The 27,215-nt window shown below is 43.6% G+C and overlaps 2 protein-coding genes across 3 annotated transcripts in view; one reads left to right on the top strand and one right to left on the bottom strand.

Annotated features, from left to right (window-relative positions):
* The window catches only part of LOC133139903 (WD repeat-containing protein on Y chromosome-like), a 24,550-nt gene extending 8,682 nt beyond the window's left edge, over positions 1–15,868 (top strand). Inside the window, exons 9-27 of the mRNA XM_061259375.1 lie at positions 162–232; positions 647–777; positions 1,138–1,205; positions 1,408–1,556; positions 2,563–2,700; positions 3,058–3,162; positions 4,055–4,282; positions 5,060–5,130; positions 5,548–5,752; positions 6,162–6,221; positions 6,728–6,808; positions 7,538–7,651; positions 8,816–9,031; positions 9,717–9,869; positions 10,193–10,361; positions 10,610–10,739; positions 14,755–14,932; positions 15,179–15,277; positions 15,546–15,868. Of these exons, the coding sequence (XP_061115359.1) occupies positions 162–232; positions 647–777; positions 1,138–1,205; positions 1,408–1,556; positions 2,563–2,700; positions 3,058–3,162; positions 4,055–4,282; positions 5,060–5,130; positions 5,548–5,752; positions 6,162–6,221; positions 6,728–6,808; positions 7,538–7,651; positions 8,816–9,031; positions 9,717–9,869; positions 10,193–10,361; positions 10,610–10,739; positions 14,755–14,932; positions 15,179–15,277; positions 15,546–15,722 (2,543 nt within the window). The 3' untranslated portion in view covers positions 15,723–15,868. The remainder of the gene's footprint in view (positions 1–161; positions 233–646; positions 778–1,137; positions 1,206–1,407; positions 1,557–2,562; positions 2,701–3,057; positions 3,163–4,054; positions 4,283–5,059; positions 5,131–5,547; positions 5,753–6,161; positions 6,222–6,727; positions 6,809–7,537; positions 7,652–8,815; positions 9,032–9,716; positions 9,870–10,192; positions 10,362–10,609; positions 10,740–14,754; positions 14,933–15,178; positions 15,278–15,545) is intronic.
* Positions 15,869–18,071: 2,203 nt separating this feature from the next.
* Positions 18,072–21,558, bottom strand: LOC133141112 (interleukin-1 beta-like). 2 transcript variants are annotated; one of them, XM_061261516.1, is made up of 7 exons: positions 21,373–21,558; positions 20,539–20,792; positions 20,322–20,372; positions 19,911–20,088; positions 19,392–19,565; positions 18,941–19,077; positions 18,072–18,629 (listed from the first exon to the last, which is right to left on the bottom strand). In XM_061261516.1, the coding sequence occupies exons 3-7, from the start codon at positions 20,349–20,351 to the stop codon at positions 18,408–18,410; spliced, it is 741 nt and encodes a 246-aa protein (XP_061117500.1). In that variant the 5' UTR covers positions 20,352–20,372; positions 20,539–20,792; positions 21,373–21,558; the 3' UTR covers positions 18,072–18,407. The 2 variants fall into 2 exon arrangements, with proteins under 2 accessions (XP_061117500.1, XP_061117499.1); XM_061261515.1 differs by having other exon boundaries at positions 18,073–18,629; positions 20,543–20,792; positions 21,373–21,553.
* Between the last annotated feature and the right edge of the window lie 5,657 nt (positions 21,559–27,215).

The raw sequence follows: 27,215 nt of genomic DNA on the forward strand, positions 1-27,215 counted from the left end.
TAGATGTTGCCTTTTTCTTTCAGTACACCCAGGGTCAGTTCGTAACCCGAAAAGGGGATTACAAGCTTTGAACATCTGATCACTGCCAATTGAGAAGAACTAAATATGCAACAAATATGCTTATTAAACAGCTGATGGTTATTTTTTTCTTTTTACTCCAGGGAGCAACTGTCACATATCTATGGCAGGCTTGCTGAAAAACAAATCCGACAATCACTTCTGTTTCAAAGTAGTAAGTAATATACTTTTCAATCAAAGTGAAAGTTTTTAAGGGACTAGTGTGTATTGTTATTATATTTATTATTATTATTATTATTATTATTATAGTTATTTAGGGATTGCATGATGGACTATCCATCACTTGTTGCTGATGCTGTGTGACAGCCTCTCAGTCTGTCGCAGGGCCATTCAGCAAGCAGGCCAAGCATGGTTTGATCCAGTAAAGAATTCACCATTCTGTGTATGTTATTCAGTGTTCAAATGAATAACACGCCAACGCATACCTCTCCCTGACGACTCTTTTCTTCTGTTTTGGTTTCCCTTCCTTTCTCTATTCTCATTCCCAATCTCACTCTAATTATCTAATTTTTCTGTCTCTCCTCCCTCCGTGTGTCTCTGTGCCTCTGTCCTTTCCTGGGCGATTGAGGCTATCCTTGGAGGTACCTGCCAGCAAATCCGTTTCCTCGCAAACCTAAACATCGTTGCTTCCTGTGCCGCCTTCGACAAAACAGCAATGGTGCTGACCAGGGTCCCAGACTCACACAAGAGTGAAATCCAGTGTGTTCTTTTATTTTGCCTGGTTCATTTTCAGACTGGATGCATGCTATTGTGTATGTATGCCATACACTGTAGACTGTGTTTGTCGAGTAACACTAGTCATAGACTCATACTTTGAAGATGAAGCCATGGGTGAAAAAAAAAAACCTTTACTATCTTCTACTTTTAAAAATGCATCACAGAAGCTGGGTATGGCACAATAAACTATGTATCTCCCATAAAACCTGTAGATACATTAAAAAAATAATAATAATAATAATTGTTTAGCCCCTGTTCAGTTCATGGTGAAATGTTGTGAAGTTAAAATGAATGCTCTGTGTGGTCCTTATTCATGGGCATCTTTCCCCTTATCATTCACAGCCACTCCATCTTTAAGCTGCCAAAGGGAATAATGTGCTTTGATTACTCTCCAGAGCTGAACATTCTGGGTAAGATGCTCACAGGAATACAATGGTGATGAAGGCGGTCTTTGTCATGACTGACAAGAGCAAAGCCGGCTCATTGAGCCAGGAGTCCATAGTCACGGTTGTAGCTTTGTTTTATTGCGGAAAATGTATTAAGAAAACAGTATACTGACAGGAGTGAAAATGCATGTGTGTGTGTGTGTGTGTGTGTGTGTGTGTTCTACAGTGACAGGGGGATCTGACAGGATGGTTAGGGTTTGGAACCCCTATGTGACAAAAAGGGCTTGCTCTCGAATGGAGGGTCACTTGTCTGTCATCACAGACATCGTAGTCAATGGCAGGGACAAGAAGGTCATTAGCATCTCCAGAGACAAGGTCAGCTCCTCAGGGGGACCCGTAGGGGAGCACAGCCTCTCTGTCCGTCACTCAGTGTTCATAGCTGTCTGTGTCGCTGTCCACAGTTACTATTGGAGACTGTGGAGATTAATATGGTGGGGTACTTATACTTATGTTCAGGCTCAGGAGCTTCTCATCCTCTGTGGATGCAGTATGGTTTAGCAATATTGTAGCTGCATTTAAATTGAATGTTTTATATGCATCATGTTTGGGCCAAGTCTCAGTAGTACCCTTTAACAAACATAGCAAGCAAGCGGGAGATAAAGCAGGGAAATGTGTTAATATCTAAACATGTGGGGTATGCAAGTTGGTCTTAATAAGAGTAAAAAGAAAAGTAACAACAAGGGGTTTTGATTGAACAAAATCAGACACTACAAAATTAGGCAGTACAAAGAGCTGATTGGGAATGTAAAACAGAACCCCCCACCCAAACAAAAAACTGATAAAAAACAGAAGCCTATGACCACCACCTCTTCGCTCCAAACACTGTTTGCAAAACACAGCACAAAACCTTTCCCGAACGCAGTGGTCCTCACTCCTGGACCTGCAGAGCCGCAGGGTGTGGATTTCGTTGTCACTCAGCACTTAATTGTTCAATGAAGGCAGTTAACATTACACAGTTAACTCACCTCACCTGGTTTCTGGGGTCTAAACTGATTGCTGATATTAAGGCGAAAAACAACAATGAGCACAACAATGAGTGAGGACCACTTTGCATTACATTACATGATATTAATGGCATTTAGCAGAGGCTCTTATCCAGAGCGACGTACAGTTGATTAGGCTAAGCAGGAGACAGTCCTCCCCTGGAGCAATGCAGGGTTAAGGGCCTTGCTCAAGGGCCCAACGGCTGTGCGGATCTTATTGTGCCTACACCGGGGGAATCGAACCACCGACCTTGCGGGTCCCAGTCGTGTGCCTTAACCCACTACGCTACAGGCCGACCACTGCCCTGATGTTTCCTCATGTTGTCTCCGGGGCTCAGAACCTGCGCATCTGGGACCTGCACGATTACACCTGCCTCCAGAAGATCCGCCCGAGCGAGATCCCCATGGGCAGGCCCCCCATCACCGCTCTCCACTACACCCGCGACACCAACACCCTGGTCATCGCCACCAGCCTGGTGCGCTGCCCGTGCCCTCGGTCACACGCTTTCTAATGATAATGATGATAGTAATAACTTATTTAGTAACTAGTAATTATTTAATAACTTACAGTTGATTAGACTTAGTCTGGGGACAATCCTCCCCTGGAGTAATGCGGGGTTAAGGGCCTTGCTCAAGGGCCCCAACGGCTGTGTGGATCTTAGTGTGGCTACACCGGGGATCGAACCGCCGACCTTGTGTGTCCGAGTCATTTACCTTAACCACAACGCTACAGGCCACCCACTTTTGCCTGTGGCAGCCTGATTAATACGTGTGACTAACATTGAGACACTGGCATATGCTATAGTACAGTAGTGTGTGTGTGTGTTATATAGATGGGCGTTCTGCAGGGAGAGATGGAAGACCTGAACGCCCGTCTGAAGGAGAGTACACACAAGGACCCCGTGTGCACGGCTCTCTATAACACTCACTTCAAACAGGTGAGTCGAACGCTCTCTGCAGGGCCAGGTTCAGTCACTTCAATCAGACACTAGCCTCTTTCAAACCAGCTGCAAACAGTCGGGTACTGTAAAATGCAGATTAATATCTCATCCTAAATGGTTTGTGCTGGTCTGCAGAGTGGTGAAGTAGATATGAGTATAGCCTGGAAATGCTACTTGCTAAACTAAACTTTCTCAGTCGCCTTTTCTCCTCTCTTTTCGCATACACAGTCTCTTTAGTCCCCTGCCTCACTGGAAGCACAAGGGCCAGGCTGAGAAATATGTCAGAGGGTAGATATTAGCATTCCGGCACAAAATGGCTGCCGTTGCATCACACAAGCGGGTGCTGCACATTTGGTGGTGGTGGGGGCGAGTTTCCCCCTCGTCACTGTAGCGCACTGTGAGTGTGAGAAACGTGCTATATACACTCAATGAGCACTTTATTAGGAACAGTAACTTTATTACACCTTTATTATTCATGCGATTATCTAATCAGCCAACTGTGTGGCAGCAGAGCAAATAACGTGAAAAAACACACATTACAACAGTGGTATGTAGAAGAGCATCCCTGAACACATAATGCATCATAACTCTTAAGTGGATAGGCTACAGCAGTAGAAGTCTAAAAAATAAAATATTTATCTCTGTCGGACAATAGGGCTGCAAAGTGATCTACGGTAGACCCTCATAAGGAGATTAAAAAGCCAAAGTCTGACACTACCCTCATAAGGAGACTGGGATGAGCAAACAGAAATTACGCAATATTATGCGTCACCTCTCCCCCCCCCCCCCCCCACAGGTGGTGAGCGGGTGTTACAGTGGGGTGGTGTGCGTGTGGGACATCCTGACGGGCGATATGACACGTCACCTCTCCCACCCCCCCCCCCCACAGGTGGTGAGCGGGTGTTACAGTGGGGTGGTGTGCGTGTGGGACATCCTGACGGGCGATAAGGCCATGGAGTTCCTCACGTCCCCCGGCCGGGACACGGAGATGACCGTGATGGCGTTCGACGGGCCCCAGCGGCGCCTCCTCACGGGCGCCAGCGACGGCGCGGTGCGCCTCTGGAACTTCAACAACGGCGTGCTGCTCCTCAAACTCCCCGTGCTGGACAAAAACGAGGTGCCAAACGCCGCGGGGCTCCTTTTCCGGCTCTTCTTCTTCTTCTTTTAAAACCACGCGCCTAACCCTCCCTGCTCTCCGTTTGCCCATGTTCCCCCATCTCATGCTGTTCCTCAGGTCTCTCTTGTTCTCTTCGAACTGTAAATTGTGATGATTCTTTTAAAAAAAAAAATATATATATATATATATATACTTCACAAACCCCAAAACTGAAATATAGTTTTAAAATGGCTGCAGTGTGCTATGGTTCCAAGCTATGGGCATCGTAATTGCTGCTGCTCAGTCGGTTAAAACAGATTAAACTATGTTTTGTTTTTGGGTTTTTTTGTAAATGCAAATACATTCTTTGAAATTGGCCAACAGTGGCTTGGCTTAGCAGAACATTGTTAGAGCAGACTAGTTTAGATCGCTTTTCTTCGTTACAAGTCAGCAGGCTTTGTAAACCTCTTGATTCTATTAAAATATTGGAATCAGCTGTCACCACTAGATGTTGCCACAACACACAACATTGTATGTTAGTGGCTAAAGTGGCTAAAGTACTTGATTGGGAAAATGAAGGTTGGTGGTTCAAGCACTACGCAGCCACAATAAGATCTGTGCAGCTGTTGGGCCCTTGAGCAAGGCCCATGTACCTAAATTTCTCCAGAGGGGATTGAGCCCCTGCTTAGTCTAATCAACTGTGAGTCACATTGGATAAAAGCCTCAGCTAAATTGCTTGAAAATATATATTTTATGGTGTGCTCAGTAAGCATTGCTTATTGTTTGTGTGGCTCTCAGGTGACAGGGATTCTCAATTTCAACAACAAGATCTACATATCGGGCTGGAGCAAGCGCATCATTTGCTACAAGCAAGTATAGCACACACCCTGCTCTCGCTGTGCAGGCTAATGGGGACATCGCCCTGTCACTCGCTCGCACATACCGTATTTACGCCCAGTACCTAACACATACAGCATCACATGACTGGTCCTAATACAGGCCATGGCAACAGATCTGTCATAAAGGTGTGCATGAATCAGGGTCGGAGTCAATTCCTTTTCGTATTTCTTGAAATTCGCTTGAATTTAAAAATCTTCTTTTTTTTTTTTTTACTTCATGAACTCAATTTCTCTTCTTCTTTTCTTGAATTTAACTGAATGGAGTGAAATTAACTCAACCCTTCCATGAGAAATTAGGCTTTTAGTTTGTGTGGGACACGTGGGGAAGTACTAGAGGTATGATCTTAAGCCGTAACAACCCCCCGCCCCTCTCCCGTGGTGACGCAGGAACGTCCAGACGGATGTGAAGATGGAGCACAGCGTGTGGATGCGCTATCACACAGAGGACATATATTCCATACATGCCTACGGCAACAAGATGGTGGTGACGGCCTCGTACAACGGCGACATCATCGTGTGGAACACCAGCACAGAAGACCCCCTGTGCTGGTTCAACGCCAGCCAGGGCCCCCGACCCCTGCTCCTGGAGACTGTGAGAGATTAACCTTCCCTCGTTATCCGGCTGACGATAGGCTCCTCCCTGTTTTACCGTGTGTTTACATCTCCACTGTGAAGCACCTTCAACTGCCGGTTTCCTTATACGAAAGGCGTACTATTACACTAGGCATTTTAATAATAATAATAATAATAATAATAATAATAACAATGACACTATCCACTCATCTTCCAATTAGAATTCAAAGTTATTCGTGTGTTCTTTCTACCTTATAAGTTTACCGTTTTTATTAAGGAGTGAGACACCTTTGGCCAGCCATTTTCTAAATCGTCTGGAGACTATGAGTGCATAGTGGCACCCTCACATACAGGGGGAGCCGTATGCAAGCGCTGCAAGTTTAACGTCTCCTTTCCCTCCCCGTGTGCTCTTCCACCTGCTGTCTCAGTTAAAGGAGAAAGCTACTGAGCAGAATCGGGGGACCCCCAAACAGCCTGCTCCCGACCAGGTACTGCACCCCTTCTGAAACCAGAGGAACTCCCACTGGTGGCACAGAGCCAGTGTGGAGGGCTCCCTCTGCTGACTCATATGGGTATTGTTTCAAGTCAAACACTGCCATAACGCTACAGTACGTTACAGGCACTTAGCAGACACTTATCAAGAGCAGCTTATTTAAGCAGCTGTTGCATTTTTAAAATGGCATCCATTCATATGGTGGGATACTGAAGCAGTTTGGGTAGCGCCTTCAACAGCAGTGTCCTACCTGGTATTTGCCGGAGGTGTAAAGTCCAGGGGACAGAGAGTAAAAGTCCTTCCATTTACCATTTACTTTGTCCCTGCAATGCTGAGCTCATGCATGTATTCAAATGGAAACGGCTTAGTATACTTGCCCAATGCATCGGGCGGCCATTTTATAGACAATATGTTTCTGTCCCAATTAATATTATTTATTAATATTTTTTTATGCAAGTTTATATTCTTCCTTTCTGCTTTCCATCACTGATTCCGGTGCAGGAAAGAGCTACTCAGCAGGGACGGGGGACCCCAAGGAGCTCTGGCTCCAGGCCCGGCAGCAGTCAGTCAGAGCTGATGCAGGTAACAGTCTCCGGACACCCCCATCGGCTGGTGCAGCACGAAGAAAAGGGCCCCTTGCTGGTTCAAATGGGCATTTGGGGCATTTGTTCGAGCAGTCGAGTACAACATTTGTTTAGTATATGCATGCAATGGTTAATGTCCATTGACTGTTGACTTACTTCTGAAAAACGAAATGGCCAAATAACCAACATTATCTTCAGAAAAATGTCAGAGACACTAACACACTTGCTGTATTGGCTCTGGAAAGATTGTAAAATAATATGACTGCATGTGTGCATTCCATTGTCTTTCAGAAAATATAGGCTTTAGCCAGGTAGCTGGCTTGTCCTGTTAATGCATAATTATGTAGGTAGCTAATGATTGATGTTAGAATGACTGGTGTCCATTTGGGGCATATTAGCAAGATTACTGCCTTGCTAAAGGAAGGAGAATGAGACGCCCCTAAGAAATAAGACTTGCCCAAGTATGACATTAAACATCTTGGAATGAGGTGCCACCTCAGAAACCCTTTGACCGTCTTGTTGATATTCGGAAGTTTTTTTTCACACAGCAAGTCGTCAATGTGTGGAATAGCTTGCCAGTACATGTAGTGGAGGCAGAAGAGCTAGTTCAAGACCAGGCTATTTAGCTTTTTGGGCAAACTAGGAAATAGGTACACTTATGGCCTATTCTGACCATTACCTTATGTTATGTTATGTTATGTGAACTCTGACCCTCATGACACTGCAGGATGAGGATGTGGATGCTGAGGAGAGCGAAGGAGGCCAAGGAGACGAAGAGGAGGCCATGCCCAATCTCCTCAGTCCCGAGGAGCTAGCCAAACCCTCCATGGCTGTGGAAAAGGTACGGGGGGAGCATCTCCCCTGCCCACTTTCTTGGGCCGAAATGGGACTGGCTTTAAAATACTAAGTCCCCCCCCCATTCTTACTGTCTAGTTGTGTCTCCTAAACAGTTTTATAGATATTATTTTTATAGATAGCATAGTTTTATAGAACCTTTGTCATCAGCTTAATCTACAAGTTCCAAGTCCTTACCCTTGTGGTACTCCTAGCACTTCCTGTACTTCCCTCTAGAGTCCGCATAATGCTGCTTTGGCAAAAGTTGTTACCTTGGTTATCAAATGCCTGCACAAAAGAAGCAAACAAAAACACTTAAGAAAATGGCAATACATCATTATAATATGTGATTTATATTGGAGATGCCATTGGCCCTGAGATATTTTCCTTTAGCTAGTTATTTCAGGAAACCTTAATGACAAGAATGACCTTGATCAGTGTTTTCCCCAAGTGACAGCTGCTGGCAGCTAATGGCCGACTACTCTACACTTGTAGCTGGCTGGCTACTCTATTAAACATAATTATATCTTTAAATATATACAATGGTATCTGTCACTGGTGTCTGCACACACACCTTTGCCGGTCTCTCAAAGATGCTCCAAATAAAACAATTTGCTACTCTTCAATATACTAAAAATAATAGTTTAATTCAAGAAACATAGGCTAACTGTTACCCATTAAAGCCAGCTCCCACAATAAATAATAGTTTGTTGCTGGAGATCAGATCCCATTTAAAATAAAAATAGTGCTGTCCACTCTGTACCTAGTTATGTAGAAGGAAATGCCCATGTTATCCTCCGGAGGTTAGCCTACTTTTGGAATTTTTTTGGTCGGATGTGAAATAGGTCGGATGTGGCCCTGCTTGCGTCAGTACAGGGGACATGTATCCACCACCAGTCGCGGTCTTTCTAAAAGTGAGGCCACTCTAAGCCATGAAAGGTGGCGTGCATGAAACTATGCTATTTCAGCTACATCATCTGAACCCCCTCTGGCTGGCTACTTTTTTCTCTTTGGCCTACTCCTTACATTTTTGGGGAACCCTCTGCTTGATTATAAAAACCTGGTTCCCGGTATCACACTTGATTTTTTTAACCTCTACCTCACTCCCCCAAAAAACCATGACAAACTGCAGTACCCCTGATGCCCCACTCTTGCCCCTCCGCCACCCCAGGCCCTGTTTCTAGGCACCCGCACCCCCAGCCAAGACACCGCGGTCCTGCTGACCTGCACGGTGGACGGCTACGTGTGCGCGTGGTCCATCTGCGACCAGGGCGGGCTGCTGGGGAGGTTTAGACCCACCCAAGGCGAGGACACCACCATCACCGCCATGTCCACTGATCCCAGCGACCAGATCCTCCTCACTGGGGACAGCCACGGCTTCATCACGGTAACCCTCCCGGGCGGCCTCAGTCCATGTCAGTGCACTGCAGAAGTAAGATAATGATAAGATGAGGTGGACTTCATTGTCACACATCAAATTTGCCTGGGACACAACAGTGCCTGCTGTAGAAAATGAAAATGCTAATCAGTAGCCCCAGTTGCACTTGTTACGTGAATACAAACATACTTATGTACATGGACACAACGCAACATTCAGTACATATGGACATGGACACAACATACAGTACATATGCACATGGACAAAACATGATGTACATGAATACATTCATAAAAAGTAACAGGGCTGTGACTTAGGTGCCGTTTAGGGCCCTGGCTTTGGAGCTTTTTTAGGGGGGTGAAAGGGTCTTATATCGGTTGAGCCTTGACTGGGGGACCCTGGAACGTCTGCCTGAGGGGAGGAGGATATGGGTAGAGTCTGACTTTGGGACTGTCACATGGAGGATATGGGTAGAGTCTGACTTTGGACTGTCACATGGAGGATATGGGTAGAGTCAGTCTGACTTTGGACTGTCAGGGTCCTTCTCTCATAACCCAAATGAGACATCGGAGTTGTGTCCCTTTGACAAAACGACATGGGGTGTAATCATGTGAATGTATATTTCCGGCTACGGAGCACTCTTATCCCCGCTGCTGTCGTGTTGCTGAACACTGCGGGCCCTCTCCTCCCCCAGCTCTGGGACATCAAGGACTACTGCTGCTGCATGGCTGGCGGGATGGAGGTGACCAAGGAGCCAGGGGATGCGCCCGGCCTCTCCACCAATGACAGCCAGGAGGAGGGGCTTAAGATGATGATGAATGTGATGATGGAGGACCAGAAGACAGAGGTGAAGAGAATATATATTTATTTTTTTATTTTTTATTTTTTTAAACTATATTCATGTTCATTCATGCCAACACTGAAAACCCACTTTAGTGGGAGGAAAAGGCAGGCATTGCTGGGCTGAATGGCCTGTTCTTGTCATTATGCAATATTATGTTATGTTATGTTATGTTATGTTATGTTATGTTATGTTATGTTATGTTATGTTATGTTATGTTATGTTAAAACCACACTGAGAACGAAGATTGGACACCAGTTGTATAAGGATTTTCTGCAAGACAATTAATGAGTACAAGACGGTACGGTCGTCCGTACCCGATTCCTCAGGTGTGGGACGGGTTGAGGATCTCTGTCACGCCCCCAAAGCAGCTGAGCTCCTGGCAGTGCCACCTGAGGAGGGTCATCCACGTGGGCTACGTAGAGGGCCTGGACCTCCTCATCACAGCCGGCCTGGACTGCAACGTGCGCCTGTGGACCGTCGCCGGCAGCTACATAGGTTAGCCTGGAGGTCGCAAAAGCTTCATCGCCTTTTGTTAGTTCAGTTTTCCAAGCAGACTCCGCCTGGATTTGACACGGTGGCCATTTTGTACCTGGAACTCTCACCGCATAGTGAGCTGAGGTTAGGTTCAACCAGTTGGGGATGATAAGCTGGCAGGTTTAGAGACCCGGTTTGGGATTTTCTGTTTCTCGAGACCCCTTACCTGGTAGTCAAGCAGCCCTATCCCGAAATTCCCCCGTCTTTAGGCACGTACGGGCAGGTGCGGTGGCGCGTGGAAGACCCCAGCACCTTCCCCAAGGAGCTGCCTGCAGACCTGAAGAGGCTGGGAGCCCCCCAGGCCAAGGACCTGGACGAGGAGGCCAATCCAGAGGAGGCGTAAGTCCTGGGGGGGGGGGGGGGGGTTCCTAAAATATAACGCAGGTGAACCAGAATCTGTGTGCTCCTGTCACCGAGCATGCTCCTGTTACTGGTGTAGATAGTGACATATAACTAGGCCCAGACGGAATCTGCTGAAAATCTGCGGTGTGAATTTTCGCTCCAGAACTGTACTACAGTCATTCACTACATTAATCAATGTGTTTTGAGCACATTTGGCCGCGCATGCAGTGTTAATTCCAGCTGAGAGGAATTAACTATTTAACTTTTTTTTTTCAGTTACCACAAATTGCAAAAGTGTGAAAATGTCGAAGATTGGGACACACATAAAACTATAATTGAACTTGAAAACTGACTGAAAAAATGCACATGGAGTTCATAGATCAGCCATGACCATATTAAGAATAAATATGCCCATTGTTCAAGAGATGCTTACAAACAGCCGGCAGTTTAACACTAGAAAGGCCATCGGGCATTTTTGACTTTACAGACAAAATTCACTTTTTCCGCAATTTAGTCAATTCTTCATGACCATATGAACTGTCTTGAAGTATATATTCCAAAAAAATTATAACACTGTAATATTTTCACACTAACGTTTTTCCATCAACTTTCTGGAAAACAAGATTTTACAAGATGTGGCGTCATTGTGTACCAGTGTATTTAGTGTATAGATTTTCCATTCCCCTCCAATCAATGTCCTTTCATGCAGTGGGGCATATTCTTTCCCCCAGAGCCACAGGCTACTGCTCTGTCTCCCCTCCTCATTAAACGGCAGTCAGATCCACTCCCCACCGTCCAAACATCCCCCTGAAAGAGCTGTTTCACTCACATATGCGTCACAGCGCAGAAGCTAGTGCTGCTCTAACTTCTGTTCAGCGTGCCTTCAATATTAAAATTACTCATTACATTACATTACATTATTGGCATTTGGCAGACACTCTTATCCAGAGCGACGTACAACGAAGTGCATACCCATAACCAGGGATAAGTTCGCTGAAAGACCCTAGAGGGAAGTACAATTTCAACTGCTACCTGTACAACAAAGATAAGGAAGAGGGCCTATTATTATTATTATTATATATATATATATATATATTTTTTTTTTAAACAAAGAAACAAACAAACAGAGCAAAAGTGACCAAAGTTAATTATCCAAACACTGCTTACCTAGCCAACTAAAAATACCGATACACAAAGCAAGTCACAGAGACAACAATTAAGGTTCACAGGGAGGTGGGGAGAGGTGCTGCTTGAAGAGGTGTGTCTTCAGCTTGCGCTTGAAGGTGGGGAGAGATTCTAGAAGAAATAGCCTATATTGGAAATAGCCTATATTGGAAATCCCCCCCCCCCAAAAGATCCCCAACAAATTCAAGCAGGGCAGAATTAGGCTCACTGCAGTAATTGCAACAGTCTCCTGCAGCTGGCTCTGAAATTACCCAACCTTCAGGTCGAGACAGAGATGCACTTTTTCCTTCAATAAGAAAAATTCAAAACAACCAGAGAAAATTATTTTGAGAAATGTGAGACTACATACCCTAATCCAGTGGTTCCCAATCACGATCCTTAGTTTGATGGTTTCCATTCTAAGCATAGAATTTTTATTCTTTATGTATTTTCTTTATGCTTATTTTAAAATTTCGTAATATGAAGCTTTTCGTGCCTAGAGGGTTTTTTTTAACCCTCTTAAGCCACATCACATAAAATCCAAGCACTCCATGAAGGATAATAGTTTGACGTCCACGTTGTGCTCATATTGCAAACAATTACTTCGAGGTAACAACATCAAATGAAAGACTAGGGTGAATCAATGGGCTACACTAATCATTTGATAGAGCCAAATATGCATTGTTTTAATAGGTTTAAGGAAAAATATTATCAGACTTAAAGAAGTGTGGGCGGCACGGATGGGGCAGTGGGTAGCACTGCTGTCTCACAGCAAGGAGGTCCTGGGTTCGTGTCCCTGTCGGCCGGGGCCTCTCTGTGTGGAGTTTGCCTGTTCTCCCCGTGTTTGTGTGGGTTTCCTCTGGGTACTCTGGTTTCTTCCCACAGTCCAAAGACATGCAGGTTAGGTTTTAAAATTCAGGGATTGCAACTTTGGTTGGAACAAAAACTAGCATAAACAGGACCAAGGTTGGGAGCCACTGCCCTAATCGACCCCAAACACACGATAAGGTTCTATTTACTTTTTTTTCTTCCTTATGATCATTTTGTTTTATTAATCTTCTATTCTGAGTTCCTTTGACATGTCTTATTGTTATTCTTAATGTAGCATATACACTCACTGAGCACTTTATTAGGAACATTTTTACTTTATTACACCTACTTATTCATGTGACAAACTAGGCAGGGCATGGGAGTGAGGGTGGTCTAACAAATAAACATGAAAGGGTAATAGGACAATAACGAGGGGGAAACGAAAACGCGGACTGGATTCACAAAGACACACATGTAATACAAACGACTCCGGACTAGGGAGTATACAATTTTCAGAGAATCAGGAGATGCAGAGATACGGAGAGACGGGTGCGAATACTTCGCTGAAACTAAGCAAGTAATCAGTGATAGAATAGGGAGGCGGAGTTACAGAACAGAATTGAAACTGGAGATGCGTTAGTAAGTTAGTTAAGTGATTTAAATTACAAATACCCAAAACGAGTGAATGTTAGTTTGTTAGTTGTTGTTGACAAACATATTAGTGTGTTAGTATAATTAGTACTGTACAAATTCTATGTTAGTTGGGATTAGTATATTAGTGCTATGTACAAACATGAAATGAAGAGAAAGCAGGAAGTAAGGAATGCAAGATTGGAAAGAAGATTGCTCAACGGAACTACCGTAAACACCCGAATAGTGGGGCACGCAGACAAGGGAGTGACTGGGCTAGTTAACATTCAGACTCACAGGGGAAGACGAGTGCAAAGACTAATGAATATAAACAGAACACCAGACATGAATATTAAAAATAATAAATTACAAGAATAATGATAATGAACAATGATAAACTAACAGGCAGAACACAGGAACATAACACTAACAAGCTAACTACTTACTAACTTGCAAGAGGGGACAATGTTGTTGTATTCACTTGTTTATGACTTTCAACGTTCGAATTCTTCGTCGGAGTTCTGTGTCCGCGGATTCCGTGCGGGCCTACCTATAACTTTTACTGCACTTAATTCTACTACTTTTATATTTCTACTGTATTGTGCATGTTTTATGTGTTCACTGCGCGACCTGGCTGCCATTTTTGGCCACGGTATCCTTTGGAAAGGACATTTTGAATCTCAATGGGACTTCCTGGTGAAATAAAGGCTAAATAAATAAATGTAAATAAATGATTATTCAGTGAAGTACACAAAGGGATTTCGAGGCCAGTGAGAAACAGCATTACAGGGTTCCATTTCTTTTATTTTAGCAATATCACAGAAGAAAGAGTGTGGTTATATTGTAGCCTATATCAGCAAGGCTGTGATTCAGTCAGAAGATAATTACAGCAATGCTGATTATTCACTATAACCACATGACCTCGAGTGTGATATTGCTTTTACACAGAACAGTCCTATCAAGGCTATTTATCAAGTAATGGCAATTTTAGACCATAGATTATGATTTTATCATTTATATGGCCCCACTTACAAAAACAGTATGGTCAGAATTCTATTAGCTACTGTACTGTAACTGTCACTGTTGCCAGGCAACGCAAATACAAACACTGATGAGTTAGCTCGCTAGCTAGCTAACTCGCAAGTATGGTTACCACACTATGGAATAAGGAATTCCATCCTCATCCCCATCATAAAATCTCAACAGACATGTTTGAAAGGTTACTGTTTAGGAATAGATAACAACAGTTGGCAACATCTATGCCTCTGTCACACACACACACACACACACACACACACACAGGGGCAGTGCTTGCAGCATTGTCCGCTACCGCTGCTTATAGCTATTTAATGTGAGACCGGTTTCGAGTTTGTTGGTGTTTATTTATATTGTTTGTGTCTCCGCTCAGTGAGGAAGGAGCTCCAGCTGCGGCTCCCGTTCCTGCTGCCCCCGCAGCAGCGCCGCAAGGCCAGCCCGGCGACGACCACGACCTCACGTCCACGGACGTGCTGCCGGACCTGTGCGTCACCCAGTACTGCAGCAAGAAGGTGGAGGAGACCTGGAGAGAGTGGCAGGAGAAGGGCAAGGTGATGCGGGGCTAATGTCAGCGAGCACCGTTTACGTTTCCTATTAGCGTTAGCGTACCTACATTCGCACGCAGCTGGTTTAATGTGGACATTTATGTACATTTTAATAATAACGATAAACCTTATTTATAGTGCACCTTTCTTCCAAGGATACAGGCAGCACAAAGTACTTCAGAGTGGCGTTTGTAATGGTAAAACAAAAATCAAACAAGTGGAACAAAATGGGTCCATGTGTCTTCCTTCCAGGTAAGCAAAATTCTGGGTCAAGCTTACAAGCCGAAAGTGACGCAACTCGGACTCTCTGGCCACCTGGACCTCCCCACATCCAGCAGCTGCCACGAAGTGGTGAGTGTGCCCTTTCCAGGCTACTGTGATGACATCATTTCCTGCAAGTTGCCGTCTTTTACCCCGATTTCCTGTGATGTGAGAGAGAGAGAGTGTGACCTGTTGAAAACCACACTGTGAGTGCTGGAAAAAACATCTCTAAGTTGTATATCAGTGTTTCAGAACTCCAGTTCTAAACTTTCACGTGCAGATCGACGACAGATCTTGTCACCATATTAGTAGGTGTGCTACAGTGTCGAGCCTCATGTGCCTGTGCTTCACGCTGCAGACGAGGATTAGCAAGTTCCTCCCCTGCTCCCCCCTGCTGCCTGTTCCGGTGGTCACCATGCCCGACACTCTGAAGAAGCAGCACAAGACCCAGGAGGAAGATGCCCACAGCAAGCAGAAGTGTCGGAAGAAACCCTGCCCCACCAAGCAACAGCCCAAGGACAACAGCCATGCTTAGAGCTCTCACTCACTACTGACAGCCATGCTTAGAGCCCTCACTCACTACTGACAGCCACGCTTAGAGCCCTCACTCACTACTGACAGCCATGCTTAGAGCCCTCACTCACTACTGACAGCCACGCTTAGAGCCCTCACTCACTCACTACTGACAGCCACGCTTAGAGCCCTCACTCACTCACTACTGACAGCCACACTTAGAGCTCTCACTCACTACTGACAGCCATGCTTAGAGCCCTCACTCACTACTGACAGCCACGCTTAGAGCCCTCACTCACTACTGACAGCCACGCTTAGAGCCCTCACTCACTACTGACAGCCATGCTTAGAGCCCTCACTCACTACTGACAGCCACGCTTAGAGCCCTCACTCACTCACTACTGACAGCCATGTTTAGAGCTCTCACTCACTACTGACAGCCACGCTTAGAGCCCTCACTCACTACTGACAGCCATGCTTAGAGCCCTCACTCACTACTGACAGCCATGCTTAGAGCTCTCACTCACTACTGACAGCCATGCTTAGAGCTCTCACTCACTCACTACTGACAGCCATGCTTAGAGCTCTCACTCACTACTGACAGCCACGCTTAGAGCCCTCACTCACTACTGACAGCCATGCTTAGAGCCCTCACTCACTACTGACAGCCATGCTTAGAGCCCTCACTCACTACTGACAGCCATGCTTAGAGCCCTCACTCACTACTGACAGCCACGCTTAGAGCTCTCACTCACTACTGACAGCCATGCTTAGAGCCCTCACTCACTACTGACAGCCATGCTTAGAGCCCTCACTCACTACTGACAGCCATGCTTAGAGCCCTCACTCACTACTGACAGCCACGCTTAGAGCCCTCACTCACTACTGACAGCCACGCTTAGAGCCCTCACTCACTCACTACTGACAGCCATGCTTAGAGCCCTCACTCACTACTGACAGCCATGCTTAGAGCCCTCACTCACTCACTACTGACAGCCATGCTTAGAGCTCTCACTCACTACTGACAGCCATGCTTAGAGCCCTCACTCACTCACTACTGACAGCCACGCTTAGAGCTCTCACTCACTCACTACTGACAGCCATGCTTAGAGCTCTCACTCACTCACTACTGACAGCCATGCTTAGAGCTCTCACTCACTACTGACAGCCACGCTTAGAGCTCTCACTCACTCACTACTGACAGCCACGCTTAGAGCCCTCACTCACTACTGACAGCCACGCTTAGAGCTCTCACTCACTACTGACAGCCACGCTTAGAGCTCTCACTCACTCACTACTGACAGCCATGCTTAGAGCTCTCACTCACTACTGACAGCCATGCTTAGAGCCCTCACTCACTCACTACTGACAGCCAGAACTGAGCATCTGAAATCTACCATCTCAACACAGTGCTCTCTGATCAGCATCGTAGATTTACCTCCAACTGCAAGATGGGGTCGCTGCCAGACGCTTAGAGCCCTCACTCACTACTGACAGCCACGCTTAGAGCCCTCACTCACTCACTACTGACAGCCACGCTTAGAGCTCTCTCACACTCACACTGACACACACACACATACACACAGACACGGACACAAACTCATACACACGCGCACACACACATACACTTTCTCCTGTTTTCTTGTAATTAATTGTATTGTAAAATATTAAATTAACGTTTGAAATAACCTGCGTCCACCCATATACAGCGATCATTCACAAGGTAAAAGTGAACTCAAAGTGAGAAATTTAGAGTACTGACAGGAATATTGGCGGCACGGATGGTGCAGTGGGTAGCACTGCTGCCTCACAGCAAGGAGGTCATGGGTTCGAATCCCCGTCGGCCGGGGCCCCTCTCTGTGTGGAGTTTGCATGTTCTCCCCGTGTCTGCGTGGGTTTCCTCCCACAGTCTGGTCTTCAACCTTCCCAAATACTCACATGTCACCCCCCTGCTTACTTCCCTCCACTGGCTGCCTGTCATGGCTCGCATCAAATTCAAAACATTGGTGCTAGCCTTCCAAGCAGTTCAGGGGTCTTCCCCAGCTAATTTCTTGACCAGCAGATGGTGGGATTTATTCATATCTGGATCTTTACAGTTTTATATTTGGACCAGAATAATCCTATTTTATTATTTTTTCAAAGACTAGGAAATAATTCATAATCCCAGCAGGAATTATACTCTCCATTGCAATAATAATGATAATTGCAAGATGATTCTAATCCAGATTGGAAAACAAAAAAACCCAACACAACTACCCCTCAACACCCAATGAACATCTGAAGAAACTGAACAAATCTGATATGACTATAATATGGTATACAGAATATAGAAAGTAACAAGTCGAACACACGATTAGAAATCATTAAATAATTTATTAACACATTACTACACTCACCATGTGCAATAAGGCGGCTCTCTACAAAAGTCATTATGAAATGCTTGAGTACATAATTTACAGACTCAACCGGAATTTAAATTGTCACAGGCCATTGGCATTAAGGATGCCATTACACTACCATAAGAAGCGAAGAACATGAATATTTATTTTATCTGGCTGAACCAGTTTTGCGACAGACTCAAAAAGTAAATGAATAAACCCCAGTGCCGTTGTGGCTGTACTCGGTACATACAATGGACGGTTGGGGGATTTTTAGCCAGGTTTGGTGGGTGCTTGTGCATGTGTGGTGTGGTTGTATCTTGTGGAGATCACAGATGTGTGAAGGAGAAGTTGGTGAAGTGGGCGGAGGCATCTTCTTTACACATCTCCACGGGTCTTTTATCCACCACAGCCGTGCTGACGAACCAGCCGCGGAATTTGAGCGACTCTAAGCTGGTGGCGTTCAAGCCCTGCTCGCTCTTGAGAAAGAGGAAACGCGCCGTCTCCCCATTTGCGTTAATGTTCTTCAGCATCGCGCGGTCTTTCACCTCCTGGAGAAACGACACACAATCCACGACTGTGAGCAGACTCATAAAGGAAGCTTGTGGGCCAGGCTTGTTTATATCCTTGAGATCGGCAGATTCATTTTAATAACAAATATATACATTGAAATCAAAAAAGGTTAAGGACAATATTTGATCTAATTCAGGACATTGTTATGATAGGCTCAGAAAAGAACAGAATAACGTATTACTGTTCTGACACGTGAATTATGAGGGATTCACAGCTTTGGGTCTCAGAACTGAGCATCTGAAATCTACCATCTCAACACAGTGCTCTCCCATCAACATCGTAGATTTACCTCCAACTGCAAGATGGGGTTGCTGCCAGACTTTGAGCAGGACAGGTAGAGGTCCTTTCCTGCGATACTCAAAGCAACAGGTCGTCTCTGGCTGTCAGTGAAGTTGCGAGACATGTATGTCGACAGGTTCAAGTTTACTGTGGGGAAGGCAAAGAGCAACATGTCCATCAATCCACAATCAACAGGGACATATCTCTGAGTGCATGTACTATGAAATTGCAGTGTTTATTCAAATGTTTTCATTTGATTCTTCTCAAAAACATTTTGTAATTAATTTCCATCTAATTTTGTTGAATATAAGTGTTAATACAAGTCCACAGAGGTACTGTAAGACGTGTTTAACGCTAACACTATTGAGAAAATAAACTAATAACTGAAGCTAAACTGAAGCTAAACTCTGCAGTCTGTGCAGCCCCCCCTTCAGGCCACTGCATGCCGTGACTGGGCTTACCTTTGAGATGCATGCTGGCAGCCTGCAGTATCACTGCATGCAGCTCCAGTGGACTCTGGTGGAGCACCAAGCTCTTCTGATCTTGGTCACACACGCTGTGTTCTATAACCTTGGTGTTGTAGAACACGTTGGGCTTGCTACTCCAAGTATCCACCGCCACTGGCATGACGCTCTCTGCAAGGGGAGAGGCAGGGGCATAGGTGGGCCGATGAGCAAAACAAACAAACGCAAGATTGCAATTGGCTACTGCACTACGGAGCGTGATTACAGCCGAATGAAGGCCCTTTGACTTTACGTCACTGGGAAATGTGGCGCGCGCAGCCTATCATTGGTAAATGGTAAGCATTTATATAGTGCCTTCATCCAAAGCGCTGTACAATCGATGTTGTTAATTCACCCATTCACACACACACACACACACACACACACACGGCGATTGGCTGCCATTCAAGGCACCAACCAGCTCCAACCATTGGCTGAAAGAGATCAACAAGGAAATTCCAGGGCAGGTAAGCCTACCTTCAAACACGTTTTCCAGCATAATGTCCAGGAGCTCATGGTCACTGAACTCTGTCCCGCGGGGAGTGTAGCTGTGTTTCATTCTCTGCAGGGCAACGATGATGTTGGCAACACCGCGCAAGCTGTGCGGATGCTGGGTTACCTCCAAATGTAATTCCTTGTGGTCACAGCTTGGGATCTTTTCAGGGATGGGAAAACAAAAAGATTACTCCTCTGATACGAACATGTATGATGCGCGAACGTTACGTAAATAGACGCGGCACAGCAACACTAATATAGCTCATGCCACATAGGCTACAAAATCATCAATAGGCCTACTAAAAAATATCCCTTGCTGTTCAACAAAGTGTTGCGGTTAACCTAATTTGATCAACACATCTTTAGTTAACGTTAGCTCAGTTACCGTCTCACCTTTTTGATGCAAACAGAGTTGAATTCCATGTTTCTGCTTTTTTTGTAAAGCTGCAAGAACGATAAAAAGCAATGCTTTAGTTCGTTACGCAAGAATACATTTAATTAACAAGTTGGGGAATATATGCTCACAAAACTATGACTGGTTTACAAAATAGACTAAATACACTAGAAGCCATCACAGTCAATTGCGTAAAAAGAAACAACTGCGGAGTACCTACTGTTATTCGTAAAGAAAGGCGCTTAAATCGTCAACTTCAGTGTTGAACCGTGTAGTTTAGTTGTGCCTGCTGGAGCAATCTGCCTCCAAGGATGTTTCGCTCCCATATATATTGAGCGCACAGCGGCTGGGGAAATCCCTTGCGTTATTTCCCATCGAACGGCCCAATTAGTCGCCTACTAATGGTCTAACCCAGGGGTCGGCAACCCTGGTCCTGGAGAGCCGCAGGGTGTGCTGGCTTTCGTCTCCACCTAAAAATAAGCAACCGATTCAGACCGATTCAGTGAGTTAACTGTGTAATCAACGGCTTTCATTGATCAATTAATGCCAAGTAACAACGGGTTACTCTGCAGGACCAGGGTTGCCGACCCCTGGTCTAACCACAACATCCGCTTTAATCCTTTAATGAAATGACAATTTCACTTTATTTATGAAGAAATCTGATTGAATTAACCTATGTTGCAACTGTATCTACTTAATAAAGTTCCAATTGAAAATATCGCATCATAGGTCACAGTGTCAATTCGAACGGTCATCAGAATACCACATTTTGCTTATATAGCGCTTGCAACAAAATAAAAGTGCAAAATCAAAATGGGAAAATACATAACATTGTAAATACGAAAACAATAGTGTGTAGCAATTAAAATCAAGCTTCCGAAACGCAAAAATTAGGACAACACAACACAGCAGGAACAGTAGTAGGTTTAAATGAAGGTCAAGCACTTTACGATCACAAAATCATGACTTATTTTGTGATTGTGCTCATAGTCTCTCACGGACTCCAGTTCAACCATCCACTCCGCAGTGTTCGCTCCCTCCAACTCTCACCTTCAGCGTTCCCAGTCACCGGACTATTAGTTTCACCCCAGTCTATGGCTTCACCTGTTCTGTTTGATAAGTGGGCTCTCTCTACGTACATATGCCATGCCTTTTCGTTCTATTCTTTGTGAGGTGTTGTTGTCACTCTGGTTACACAGACTGAGTCTTTGCCATTCTGGTATTATCCATCGCCGTCTGTCTCAGTAGTCATTTGCTTTGTATTTTTTAGACTACGGATTGTGGATCGCCCCTCTGTCCGGTCATTAAAAATATCTGCTCTTGGATCCTTCGTGCCTGAGTTTCGTTGCATGGTCACACTCTGCTTTCCTCCCACAATCTAAAGACATGCAGGTTAGGCTACTTGGGGGTTAATAAATATTGTATATTATATTGAATTGTATAAATAAATGTGTATAAATGGAGGTACAATTTTTTTTTAACCTAGCCACCACCTAGTGTACACCTTTGAAACCACCTAGTTTGTGTCAACAAAGATAAAGGACCATGGTGAATGTGGCCAGACAAACACAATACACATCGTGGTCAGAATTTCAATGTCAGAAAAAAGATAGAGGCTCAAAATCCAGTGATTGAGCCATGGCCAGTTCCGCAAGTTTTCTGCTGTAGGTATTGTGTTACACAATCACCTCATATGCGCAAATGCTGAAAGATGTCGTAAATAAAAAGTCATATATAATAAGTTGTTGCAGATTTAGCAAAAAAAAGTAGTCAGTTAAAAGCATCTGTTCTGAGACCCAGTAGTCATTACAAATATTAGTTTTGCATAAATAAAACAATGTTTTATTTCTCTGTATTATATCTACTCCAAAATGAAATGGGGTCAAACGTTCAAGAAAGGAATCTCAGCGGTGGAATTTCGCAAATTTACAAAATGAAAAAAAGACTCGATAAATGCAATATTTCATTTACAAAGGAGGTGTCATGGTTTCTCACTGTCTACTCCTGAAAATTCCTGTATTTACCAATATATACCTCTAGAGGGCTTGCCGGCTTAGCTCAGCAGGAGTAATTGCCTCCCGCATGTGGAATGCAGGTATAATCATGGCTGATTGCAGTCACCTGCTCTAAGCTTTGGTGTTTCAGTTTAACACGTACACAGAGCCGGTATTAAGGTAGACAGTCAGATAGAGAGATCTGAGGACTGAATTTTTTTTTATTCTTGAGAAGCATTCAGTTGGAAATAAGAAATAAGAAATAAGAAATAAGAAATAGAGAAGTTTAGGGACCTAGTTTGGTTTTTTTCTTTGAGTTGGTTAGTTCCTGTAAACCTTCCCTAGTTTTTTTGTTCTGGGTTCCGCTTCTGTTTGAAGAGCGAGTGCGCGTGAACTTTAGCCCGTTCAAAACTGCCAGTAAGATATCTCGTTTTGTTTCTCCTGACCAGTATAGCTCAGGTCAGTTTTTATTTTCTGTTGGCAGATCGCTGGGCAGTTTGGTTCCCTTTTTTTCGTTCTTTCCTCGCCTATTTTAGTGGTTATCCAACTTATCGTTGGTAACTTTGTGATCGCTTCCCGGTCGCTCTTGGTCTCCCGCCCCTGCTCCCTCACAGGAAAGACTTGCATCTGTTTCCACACTTCCTTTTTTATGTGTATTTTTAACACAAAGAAAAGAAACTGAATTACTCTGTTCAGCATATGAAAATGTACATATGTATGAATAGAAATACAAGTAAAGTTTTGATATTAATGCACATGTTATCAGTCTCTCTTTATGGAGAGTGTTAAGATACCTTGGTAAAAAGAACTTCATCCTTTTTTTAATGCCTTGGAGGTTGTGCAGATTAGTTATGTTAGTATCTGATCTTTAAAAAATATGCAGTGAATATATACACATAACCCTCTGGAAACCACTCATGGTAAATGCTATGATAAATGTACTGATAATACCTCTGGCTCACAATATTAAAATAAAATATTTTCAGTGCAACATCATTATCATCCAAGTCACTTGTATTCTGTCCAAAAATACAAGTCTCAAGAGGATATAACGCCTTGTCCTGCCTCAACATGATGTCAGCTTTTGTTTACAGCATAATCCCAAACAGGGCATGACTAAACTTTGAAGTGTGGTTTGACCCGTGTTTCCTGTTCAAGGGTCTCATAAGTAAAATGTACTGTAGACAGTACCAGGCAGCATTTGTGGCCAGGTACTTTAGGCTTGTGCAGAGCAACTGTAGCATCTTTCATTTTATTTTCATTATATTTTATTTTCATACAGTGGAAATATTTTTCGCAGGAATAAAAGATTTTATTAGTAGTAGGGGTGAGACAAGGTCCAGCTCCAGGACATTTACTGCAAGCAGGTCCTTAGCAAGGCCAAGTCCATTCTCCTGGCCATCCCCTGAAGAAGGATTTCAGCTCTTGCCTATGGTTCCTGTGTAGGGGATGATTGTAACACTTTTTGCTCCAACATGTAAAACTCAATGACTGTTTATGCAACAGCCCTCACACTGATATAAGCCAACCATATTTGTTTGCTTCAAATACTAGTCATTTAGACATCTACTACAATATCACAGAATGTGTGAGTTAATGTCAAATACAAAGAGTTCCACTGTTAAAACCAACCCCAATTCTGGTGCGAGTTGTAACGCTAGCTGGGGATGGATGTACAGAATGTTTGCTGAAATCAGACCCACACTATGAAATTTAAACTCGAACTTGAATGAAAAATTTCTGAATCAGCCTAAAGTACATTGTTTTCAAATGAACAATATACTTTCATTCTAAAACATGACATATAAAATGGCCTATTTTAGAATGTCTGTTTTTATGTTACATTAGCTAGACATGCTGAGGAATAAATAAATGGTAAAAACAATCCGCTTTGACAGAATTACATGTTACAACCATCCCCAACCCAGGCAGCCAATACATTGACGTGTCAGTTTGACACAAGCATGAATTTAAAGCATCACATTTGACTAGAGAAACTGCTTATTACTGCCATGGAAGTTAAACCATGTTGCCTATAATATGGTGACTGTTAAACAAAAATATATGAGATGTGAATTGTTGCTTATGTATCTGAAAATGTTTTGGCTTAAAAAGCCCAATATTTCACACAGAGTCATCAAGCATCTCATGTGAGCTCAAAGGGGAATATGGGTCTGAACAATAGTGGTCTGAACCAAATATAATTTACTTTCAAATTTGAGCAAATTCTATAAACGAGGCTCCTGGTGGCTTCACTGCTGTATGGTAGGCTATATTCAGTAAAAACACGAAATACAAATGGAAGTAAGTACCTTTTACAAAAATGACATGAATAACATTGATCTGGACAAAAGGCAAATAAAACAAATGTGAGATTCGTTATGATGGGATAACATTTGGATCGCCTGCCATGAAAATGTATTTGCATCAAACCAAGAATTTAGTTTGTTATGCTTTGTTGATAATATCTGTGAAATTGAGGGTCAAATATTATTAATCATATGTCTGTTATTTCTTCTATCTGGGATTTTTCTATGTGTAAACCATTAAATGTCCTCTGAGGTCAGTACAGCAACAGGACAATCCTGGATTTCCGCTTGTTGCAGCACTTGATTCCTGCTCCACCCATATTTCTTGCAAAGTGCGGAGTTTCAGTGCACAGTGCAAAAGTGCAGGTGAATACATGCAATGTTTAGTTAAAGATATTTAAGTGGGGAAAAAACCTTTTTGGCATGTGGGTTTGAAGCTAGCATGAATATGAACCATCCCATTTACCTAGAGAAACTGCTTATTACTGCCATGGAAGATAATCCATTGTATTTACAACATTGTGACTGTTAAATAAAAAATAGATGAGATGAGGATTATTACTTTTGTAACTCAAAATCAGTTTTTCTCTCTTAAAGTACCCAGCAGAGTCATCAAACCTGAGGTCAAGGAGCCATAAATCTAAACAATCATCATCACATTACCACAACTCAATATTAAACACTCTTTAGTCTTTAACAAAGACATGTATGTCTTCAACTACTGAGATTTTCATCTTTGTTAGTCTTTTAAAAGCATCTCCAATTGCACATCTGGCAAATCAATCCTGTCGTTTCCAACATGGACAACGAATTGTAGTTACATTCGTTGCCCAGCAGATGGTGGAATTTATTAATATCTGCATCGTCACTGGTTTATATTTGGAGCAGAATAATCAGATTATTCGTAATCCCAGCAGAAATTCTAGTCGATTGCAATAATAATTGTTCCAAAGAGATTCTAATCCAGATTTTGGAACTGTCTGACTGACAACTCGCAAGCACACTGAAATTCTTGACATATCCGATATGACTATAATGAACCGTTAAGGAACCAGAACCCACGGTATATCCTGGATATTGGCACAGCAAGCGGGGTGGTTAGGCACGACGCAATGCGCAGTGCCGTCACCCACATTTCCCACGATATACTACAGGGGTGAGTTCAGTAACCACCTTTACACAACGGTTACCACATTTATCTTCCGCTGAACAGTAGCTAACTGGTTGCTAAGCAACGGTATTGCTAACGTTAGCTAGCAATAATGTATCCCCACGGCACTAGCGTCAACTAGCTAGCTTGGTTGGCATTTATATAGCACCTTTATCCAAAGCACTGTACAATTGATGCTTCTCATTCACCCATTCATACACATACTCACACACCAATGGCAATTGGCTGCCATGCAAGGCACCGACCAGCTCGTCAGGAGCATTTAGGGGTTGCTGAGCTCACCGGTGCGTTCTTTCTGTTTAAGAATGTTCCAAACAGTTGATTTGGCCACACCGAATGTTTTTCCTATCTCTCTGATGTGTTCGTTTTAATTTTTCAGTCTAATGATGGCTTGCTTCACTGATAGTGACAGCTCTTTGGATCTCATATTGAGAGTTGACAGCAACAGATTCCAAATGCAAATAGCACAACTTGCTGTTGTAATTCCTCCGTTCACCTGATTTGGATGTAAATACCCTCAAATTAAATCTGAAAGTCTGCATCTTGTTCATTTCATTTCAAATCCATTGTGGTGGTGTATAGAGCCAAAAAGATGAGAATTGTGTCGATGTCCCAATATTTATGGACCTCACTGTATGTGGTCACGCTAGGACTCGGAACTGTACTTTCCTCTAGGGTCCTCATCGCACTTGTCCCTGGGTTTGATTTGCACTTCATTGTACGTGTTGCAGACTTTTATCTGGACACATTTGCTTCTCTGGGGTTTCATGGTTTTTGCAGTATTTTGATCTGAGGATGTTGCCGTATTTTGTATGCCTATATACCACTTTCCAAATCCCCGAGAAGGTCAAATGACACTTTAAATTCACTCATTTTGTTTTACTTTGGTAGGCTACTAGCGGTGGAAAGACGATAATGTTAGGGTAATTTCGGTTACAAAGTAAAAAGGTGACCTAAAAACGTGGGGTAATATGGAATGCTAACTGACCAATAGAGACAATGGACCAGGCCTATCCGTTATAAATATGATATACTGAGCATAGTCTATGAAGTAACAATTTGAGCACTCGATTAGAAACCATTAAATAATTTATTAACAAAGTTACACATTACCACCATGTGCAATAAAGCTGCTCGCTCCAAAAGTCATTATAAAATGCTTGAATTACAGTAGGCTACATAATTTACAGACAAGGAATCAATAAATAATCAGGGAATCAATAAATAATATAAGATACGAAGAACATGAATCTTTCACAAATAGGCTGATCTTAACGACCAGAGAGCACCACGTGGTGGATTAACCAGTTTTGAGACAGACTCAAAAAGTATCAATACATAATAAATAAATTCATATAAATAAATACATAAATAAACCCCAGTGCCGTTGTGGCTGTACTCGGTACATACAATGGACGG

Source organism: Conger conger, chromosome 11 (genome assembly GCF_963514075.1).
Source record: "Conger conger chromosome 11, fConCon1.1, whole genome shotgun sequence".
Taxonomy (NCBI): domain Eukaryota; kingdom Metazoa; phylum Chordata; class Actinopteri; order Anguilliformes; family Congridae; genus Conger; species Conger conger.

Coding starts and splice junctions, on each gene's coding strand:
- LOC133141112 (XM_061261516.1), bottom strand. CDS start 20,351: ATGGAATTCAACTCTGTTTGCATCAAAAAG. Junction 19,566..19,910: donor GCTGGAAAACGTGTTTGAAG/GTAGGCTTACCT, acceptor CTCCCCTTGCAG/AGAGCGTCATGCCAGTGGCG. Junction 18,630..18,940: donor ACCCCATCTTGCAGTTGGAG/GTAAATCTACGA, acceptor TCGTTTCTCCAG/GAGGTGAAAGACCGCGCGAT.